The sequence below is a fragment of the Atta colombica genome, unplaced genomic scaffold, assembly GCF_001594045.1.
Source record: "Atta colombica isolate Treedump-2 unplaced genomic scaffold, Acol1.0 scaffold107, whole genome shotgun sequence".
In the NCBI taxonomy this organism is placed as follows: Eukaryota; Metazoa; Arthropoda; class Insecta; order Hymenoptera; family Formicidae; genus Atta; species Atta colombica.
Window position 1 is genome coordinate 1,846,094 of NW_017259192.1, and position 9,503 is coordinate 1,855,596.

The 9,503-nt window shown below is 33.2% G+C and overlaps 1 protein-coding gene across 1 annotated transcript in view; it reads left to right on the plus strand.

The window, feature by feature from the left end:
• LOC108692592 (cell adhesion molecule 2-like) overlaps positions 1–9,503 on the plus strand; it is a 40,005-nt gene that overhangs the window by 12,847 nt on the left and 17,655 nt on the right. Inside the window, 2 exon segments of the mRNA XM_018200914.1 lie at positions 2,621–2,756; positions 8,958–9,091. Coding sequence (XP_018056403.1) covers positions 2,621–2,756; positions 8,958–9,091 — 270 coding nt within the window.

Consider the following 9,503-nt stretch of genomic DNA (forward strand, 5'->3'; position numbering starts at 1 on the left):
CAAATAAATTCTATTAAACTTCTTAATAGGAAAATTTTATTTTTCTATTTAGTCCGTAAACAAGACTATTCTAGTCGAGTTTTAGATTCGATGCATTTTTGGACTATTTTATTAATTTTATTGAATCATGTATTAAAAATATAATATGAAAACTGTTACAATCTATGCAATTATTGAGTAAGTAAATCTGTCTCAGGAAAATCTGATTCGTTATTTTGAACATCAGTTTGAAAGCTTTTAGTCCTGTTACGAAACTGGAAAGTTGTCATAGTGAACATATCTGCAGTGTATTTTCCATAAACTCGAATAGCAAAGAAGTGTTCCAATTTTCCGCTTCGTGAACATCCAAAGACTCGCTTCTCCGCCGCATAATTCTTAAACTCGTTGCACCAACCTACTATGGACCAGTTACGATGAGATACGCGATACACACACACACACACACACACACACACACACACACACACACACACACACATATATATATATATATATATATACAAGCCGTTATAAATGGAATAAGCACGTATATTTGCTCGCTCGTTTAAGTGCGCATATATATTTCTTTATATACGATCCAAGTGCCAGCCGGATCGTTCCATATAAAATTGAATTTCCATATTTGCCTTTTAGATAGATGGACAAAATTGTATTTTTTAATTTAGAACAGCTCACTTTCTTGAGCTGTAATTGAATTAAATTATTGTACTATAATTACGTAATAGATTGATTGTATCCATCTAAAACTAAGAGAAAAAGAATATTTGCAATTCATTTAAAAATAAAAAGCAGATTTTTCTTCATATTTACACATCGATATTGTTCCAATATCGAATTCACTAGCTTTACTTTATTCGCTGCAAGCTTCATTTTTACTCTTTTTATCTTACTTTTTTTTATTTGAAGATTTTTACATTTGAAAAAAGAATAATTCCATTTGCACTTCGTCATTTTTACTTACGTAAGAGTTTGACATAATAGAGATTTTTCGACAATTGATATAATTGCATCTTGTCAGTTACGTCATATAAAGAATTTTGTTCCAAATATCAATGTCAATTTTGTTAATGCTTTGAATTAAAAAATTATTCCTAGAGAGAATTGTATTTCTTACAATTAGACATATAACTCATAAAAAGTCTCGAATTCGTGAATTTATCATTTAATTTTTTCTGCACATAATTAATAACAAATAAATCTTGCGCATAAGTTTGAACAGAATATAATAGACGAGCATTTTAATATAATAAAAAGCAAACGAGCGTTGGAGTTTTTTAAAATCACAGATCGCAAATCTGCAAAAAGAAAACAACTTTGTAATCATGCACGATCTGCGACCGCCATTTGTAACAACGTAACTACTCCGGCACGATTCACTGCTCTAAAAACGAAATGACTCGTAAAGTCGATGTCCTGCCGCTCCGTCTTACAGTAATGACACAAATTATTATACCTTGACTAAACGCTGTCAAATAGCTTGGAAGAATTGCGAAGTCCGTTAGGTCCATCTTTCGCCACTTCACTTTTAATAGAGATATCTTAAAATATCTTCTTTTCTTTTCGTATAATTTATCTTTATTTGCAATATTTTCAAACTTTTATAATTTCAATAATAGTCCGCAATAGTCGCCTTTAAAAATAAATTGCATGCACCGTGCAAATCAGATGCAATATGCATCTTTCACCATTTTTTCCGATATATTTGACATATTTGAGATGTTTCTTCCTTTCGTTTCATTTTTAATGCAGTCTATATTTATTAAATTCCATTTTTAATTTCCATTTTTAATGCAGTCTATCTTTATTTATTAAATTTTGAAATTTTTAATATTTCTCTTTATAATAATAATTGATAACAAAAAATTTAATTTCTAAACAAATTGTTGCATAAATTATACAAATGTAATAAATATTTCTCATCGCTTAAGTGTAATTCATATAACACACATCTCTTTTACTTAATTTATTTTTAATCTTTAAATCACATTACTGGAAGAACACTACAGAATGACATTCCAACTCAATTTAATTGCTTATAACTTTCATAAAAGTGAACATATTGTAAAAAAATGTTTTTAATTGAAATACCAGATATTAAAGAATATAATTATATCAAGCAAATACGTGTACGTATTTTTAGTAACAAAGAAATTATAAGCAATGGAAGAAGTATTGGAAAATTATGGAAAAAGAAAACCAGTTATGCCGAGAAGACATTTAATATATAATTTATCTTCATTTGAATTATTTTTAAATTGATATTTCCGACTTTTCATAACATACAGTTTACAATTAAAACTTCAGCACGCTTATAGAAATAGCTCTGCGCAATCAAATATGACAAGTGAGAAAGGAAAAGATTTTTAATATGACACATCAAGTCATATTAAAATTAGTTGATAAATATTATTCCTTAGAGAAAATGACGTTAATTGTCGTCATATTGACATCTATACATTTGGATATCAAAGTGATAAATAACGTTTGTTATCTAGATCAAATGGGATGTTTAAATAGATTGATGTAATTTTCATTTAAGTAAGATCCATTCTTAATAATTCTTCAACGCATTATTCCTTCCTCGATTCGTCATAAAACGAGATCGCACTTTCTGTTTCAGAAATCTCGCTCGAATGATCAGATAGTGATGCTGCAGGACGCAAATCTTCATGCCACCGGCATGTACAAGTGCGAAGTTAACGGGGAGGGGCCGAGCTTTAATACAGTCAGTGCCGAGGCGAGAATGGAGGTCATAGGTGAGTGGGCCGGTGTCGCGTTTAATTAATAATGCTTTTGAACGCGACCGCGTCGTCGTCTATCCTTTGGTAACTCGACTAAAGACTACGACGTGGTCGAGTTCAGCAATAATATATGAAAGCAAGAGAGAAAGAGAAAACCGTGTCTCCTGATGAAGGAAACTAGGAGTCGATACTTGCAGCTATCTTTTGTGACGTTCCATCATCCTTGACGGTGGAATGAGCCCGCCATTCTAACTGTGAATTCGCTATCACGTTTACACGTTCATCCGGCTACGATGGACCGATTAGTTCGCGAAATTAACAGCAACTCACCACCAAAGTGCTGGCGATATCAGATTACAGAGCCGTGTAAGTTTGCAAGTGTTATTGAGATTCAGTATTATTCGCAAGACAATCTAGCAGTCGGAGAATGTGGTAATTACTGAATGTCAAGTTCGCCTTATTGAAATAGTTGCACACTAATGAAATTAAACGAATGGTAAATATAATATAAAAGACGATCGATAACTTTGACAGAGAAAAATATGAATTGAAAGTAATCGAGAGATAATCGAGAATGTAATTAAAAACAATTGAAAAAGATTGAATATTGTAATTTAAAATATTTTAATTCGAATTAATATTTAGGATAAGAAATTTTTTAAATATAAATTATAATGGAAAATAGTTATATTTTTTCAAATTGCCATGCAATGTAAATTTTATATCCATTTCTAGAAATGCAAATTCCGCATTTATTATAAAAATATGCAATGTTATTATTGAAGTTATTTAAAAAATTATCATTTTAATGAATGAAATGATAGCGAAGAATATCAAATTATAAAATTGTACATGTCATATAATTATACCTGTCCTTTAATTTGAACGTTATATTGGCGTTTTTTCAGATTTCCCGTTACCTTGTAACGGATAAAAAAACAGCCATATAATCGCTTCATTGATTAGATGGACAAACAGATAATCGTTTGCTCCACTGACCAGTTCAAGCGGGTAAACGAATAACAGTTTGATTGATTAATCGTTCAGCTCTTTATTTGATTGCGCCATCGAACGCACGTACATACGCGTCCGTGCGGAGTTACAAATTCATCAATAATCTGCACTGAAAACGTCATCTGCCCTCTTTTTTTGCTTGTCTGTTATTCATTTGTTATTTGATCTCGGTGTATTCTGCGATTTCTGAATGCAAGCGCTTTTACCAGCTATATGATACAGCGGCGAAATACAGCATTGATATGTGTAATACTGCAAATATGACAGATTTATCCCGTGACAAAGCAAAAGTATGAAATAGTAAACGCGGCACCGGACGCGCGAGTCTGGCATATTACGCTAATTTCTTTTTTTCAAGATTGCACTTTCGAATGTGATCGCAACACGTGACTCCCACGTGACATTTCGGATACTGATTGATCAATCCATGGTGGATATACCAATACGTACGGTCGTGTGCGTAGGCTGCGTATGCTGTTCTTACGAGGATCAAAGGAAGCGTATCTAATTATCTCAAGCACACGTTAGATACGGTATCCGTTGCAATAGGATTATCATACGGTCAAAGTGGGCGATACATGGTACATAGTGGCTCCGAGTTGGATATTAACTCATCTCAGCGTGGGCGGTACGAACAAGAGAAGAGAAGGTGGTAGACACGATTACGAGGGACTCGCCCCGCTATTGGTAGACGTAATCGTCTTATAATTATTTCGCCACAATACACTGCCTACCTTTCGTAAATGAATATAATTCGTGAACGGCAAATTCATGTGGGCTGCGGTGAACGGATTTTAGAATTATTGCAGAAAGAAAATACCGACGAGAAATGTAAACAACAATATGTACATTAAGCGCATTTATTCTTCAGTTAATTCTTCAAACGGCTATCCGCTCGCGCGGAAGTTACGTTGCACGTAACAAAAATAATTTCGCGTATGTCGTTAACAATTCAATAAAGGAGATACATTTAAAAACGGACGTGTAATTCACTGGCTGAAATGTAATTAATAGAATTTAATAATTTTATATTTTGTTTTGTCAGTACCGAAAAATATAAAGCATGCAATAAGAGCCTACGAGTCATGAAAACAATTTTGATTGAAAAAATAATTACTTTTTATGTGATATAAATAACAGTTTTACTTTGCGCTCTCAAAAATTTTCTCATGCAATCGCATTATACATAGAAATATACATATTCATCATACATTTAATTACGAGATGTATTATCAAATGTGTAGAATATAACTTATATATTTCGAAAAGAAAGTTTATCATCTTTTATTTACTAATAGTGAAACTTTAACACAAATAAGAAAAACAATCTTACATATGATCAGAGTCGATCTTGGTGATTAATAATATGTATAAATTTTTCAAATTTATTTTTTAATTCTAACTGCGCGCTGATTCAATTTGTCGGAATTGAAACGCAATCTTAAATCTGAATCTGAAATAATTCATAAATTAAATTGACTGTCAGTTTAATATTATTGCTAATAAACAACTTAAAAATTAAAGGGCACTTCAAACTTTTGAGAAGCAGAGTGTTTCTTCAAAGCATCAAATAAATGATGATTAGTTTTTCTTAGAGAAATTTAATATAGAAATGTAAAATTAATTACTTATTTTGACTATCAAAAATATTAAGCTTTTTAAATTCTTTAGACATCTGGAATCTCACTCTAAAGAATAAAATCTCACTCTTAAAGACTAAAAATTCTGTCTCGCTTTTCAAGACTAGCAGAATTTTCTTTAGTAGAATGAGATTTCATTCCAAAGAAAAAATAAAATTCCAAAATAATTCATTCCAAAATAATAAATTTTTAATATTATATTAACCAGTATTAATTATTTCTATAAGGGTCGCTAATGCGAGAAAATTAATCGCACGGAGTCAGTATCACGCGCTTTCCGACATCACTGAGATGTGAAACGTACAAACTTGCAGAATTCCGAAAGAAAAAGACCACGCCGTTATTTCTCATCGTGTCGCGTCATTCGGTCGACTTGAGAAAGAGAAAAAGGAAGTCAACGGACGTGCGTTTTCGCCCACGTTTCCACGAAGAGCACAAAATTCCGAGTGGCGTGAAGCGTGGACGTTAAAGTTTAAATGTACATAAAGCCGTCGAAACGCGATAAATATTATGGCACCGTAAGTCTTAAGCCGTAACTAGGCATCGTCGAAGCCGCCATGGGCACCTACACCAAAAAAAGACGGAAAAAGTGAAAGAGACTCAGGATGTTCCGCGTGCCAGCGCGAGCAAGACACTCGTTGAGGATGGAAGAAGGGTGATAGGATAGACGGGGAGGAGGGGGGGGGGAAATTTTAAGATCGTTGTAGAAGTCTCGAGGAGGCTGTCGTCGTGCCAAGTTTTGCCGGCCTGTCGGCTTTTCGTCTCTCACTGCATCTTTGCGACGAAATTTCCTCCCTCGCACCAGCTCGCGGAAAGATCGATAACCTGCGTCGTGCGCCTTGCGGCCTTTTACTCGCGATTGTAGTGAATTTTGAGCTGTGAACCATCACAAAAAAATTCAGTATACTTGGACATCGAGATACAAAAGTAAAATATCCGATTTTCTATTAAACATACATAAACGTAAGATGAACTCACAGACAGCTGGATTTGTATTGGAGATAATCTAGCTTTTTTTGCTGTCGGACATAGTTATTCTTTTTTTCGTTTGCATAAAAATAGATATCTGATTGCGTTTTCATAGCTGATTACATCTCACTTTCTCCTAACGGTCGAACTCTTGCACTTTTTTCTTTTTTTTTTCATTTCTCATTTCTTTCACTAATGTGCAAGTTCGATCGCGTCGAGCGAGTGCGTTTCAACGGAAGTAAGCGAGCGTGAATTATTCGAATTTATTTCGTCGCCTGTCGGCAAGACGATAACTTTATTGCCAAATGTTAAAGCATGCTAAGAGCATGGGAATTTGCTAGTTGCTCGATCAATATCTATGTCCGCTATATCATCCGCTATATTTGTCACATCAATATTAATTATCCATTTTTGCAAAAAAAACTTTTTTCGACGGCATCCAAAATTTCAATTACGTTTTTTGCTTTTCATAATAATATTATTTGTTTGTCTTTTTTGTCTATCAACTCGATAGGTTTATAAAAATTCAAAAGAAATTTCATATACTTTTCAAAAAATGTTTTTCCGCTAACATTTTATTTGAACTGATTACAATGTAACATACTCATGCATGAAATAATTTAATAGTAATTCAATTCATTTAAAATTTATTCAACTGAAAATAAAAACAAATAACTCACATTTGTTAGTTAGAAACGTTATTAACGCAGCTTCCGGCGGAAACGTCAGTTAGGTAGGATTGAGAAGATGGTTATTGTAAGACCTGAAATGGCTTCGTTGAATATTCCGAACGGAGTGTCACGGTGGCTTTAGAAGCTTATCTAGAAGATGCACTTTTATCGAGATGGTATCTTCGAGAGTGATTTTGATAAAAATTATCCGGTCGTCTTATATTAACCCAATGGAGTCGATTTAATTATAATGGAGAAAACGACCACGGAAATCAAGTTTTAATGCAGCCAAGAAATTCTGTTCCTTTTATATATATACATATAATGATATAAAAAACAGATCATTTTTTTTTAAATTGATATTGAATTTAATGTGCATTATATTACCAAACTAAATAATGTAAGCATAATCGATAAGTATCTATTCATGGATATATATAATTTATTTATTTAAATAACATTCGTCTAAGAAGATTAATGAAAAAAAAAATTCTTAATTTAAATAGAAATTTTACAGAAATTATTTCTGCAATGCTGTAGAAATCTTATTATTTTACGGATTTTTCGCATATAATTTAGCAAAAAAGATTAAATTCGAAAAATACGATACCGCACATCAAAATCTTTTTAATTTTAAATTTGTTACAAAAAACATATAGCCATGTAAAAAAAGTCATAAATTATTTTAATTTAAAAAAAGCAAAGTTAAAAATAAAAATCAAGCTTTAACGTCAATTTGTAAATAAAAGAGAGCATCTATTTTCTATCCAGAGAATACTCTGTTTGGCAGAAAATATACGCATCAAACAAACGCGCGTTCGGTTTCGACCGTCGTCGTAAATTTCGCGAGTGTTTCCCAAGCGAGCGCACCTAATCCCCAATGCATTCTTATGGAGCTCACTTTCCCGGCTTCGACTATTAATCGTGTCTACGCGACGGCGTATGGCCGCTTCATTATGAAGAACATTAACGCGAGCGGCACGTATACGCCAAAATTTAAAATGCACGAGATCTAAAGCTCGGTTAATAAACGCGTTTAGTGGCAGTAAAACTTCTTGCTAATGGCGCGCCCGACTTTATATGTCTTACCATGCAAAGTTCCCCAAGGAGAAAAGCTGTTTTTTATACCGCCGAAACAATGTGGGGTTTAGTATTAGACGTCCTGGGAGAATAAGGCTGAGATAAGCAACCGCATTCTGAGAATTGTCTCTTCGTGCTCTTTCTCTCTTTCTTTTCTCAGAAGTTAAGAAGGTAATTTCTTTTGAATAGTATTTGCAAATTTTATTTCTAGAATGAGATTATTTTATACATGTACGGCAATTTAGAATTACAGAAAAAATTGCGCACATTTCTTTTCTTTTTATATACAGAATGTTCCATAACCGCATTTGCTTTTAAAAATTCTTTTAAGTATTCTTGAGATAATTTTGAGACGAAAATCTTAATACAAATGTCGAGATTACAATAACTTTTTAGTTATAAGCTAACTTTAAATGCTATATGTATAAATAAAAAAAACCATTTTATTTTTATAGCCTCTATTATTATTTCTAGATTCTTTTGAACATTCTAAGACCAAAGTCGAAAATATCAAGGCTATGATAGTTTTTTAATTACAAACTTATCTTTAACTAATTATAATTCTAAAAATATTATAGCCTCGACATTTTTGTATTAGGATTTTCGTCTCGAAATTCTCTCAAGAATACATTCTTAAGAGAAAATGCAGTAATTGCGGGACATCTTGTATATAATACTATATTTACAATCAGATTATACAATATAAAATATATACTTCTTTTCTGTCTTAGAAATAAAATAACAGTAGCTTTAAGACGAGCTAAAATGAACGGCGTCATGTCGTATAATTAACGCACACGTACCACGGGTACATCTAACAATTTTCTCAAATTGTTTCGCAGCACTACCTCAAGAAAGGCCAACGATAACCGGAGAGGAAAAGGTATACGCCAGCGGAGACGTGCTTGCGCTGAATTGCACCAGCGGCAAGTCCCATCCTGCCGCAAAACTCAGATGGTTCGTTAATGGCCAGCAGGTGAGTGCAATAGTTTTTCAACGTTTATATTTTTCGCAGCATCGAGGAAAATGTTGCACAAGATAGAAATGTTGTCTGCGCATTGAACTTTCAATCATTTCGGTCAAAGATAATACAGATAAACAAACTAGATGTACGGTAAGAAAAAAATGCTCAATGTTATTTATTTCCAATGTGATATCTTTGCCGAATGGGAGCGTTTATAGCGTGTACCCGTTGTCACATGAATGACAAAACTTGCACAAAATCTATAGGATACATATATGTATAACGGTGAAGCTTGGAATAACACGTGGATAACACTGGCGGACAGAAGCGGTCACGCGTTGAGGTTGGACGGGATTGCATCGGTACTAGTGAGGGGATGGAAAATGTGTGTGTGTGTGTGTGTGTGTGTGTGTGTGAGGGTGGG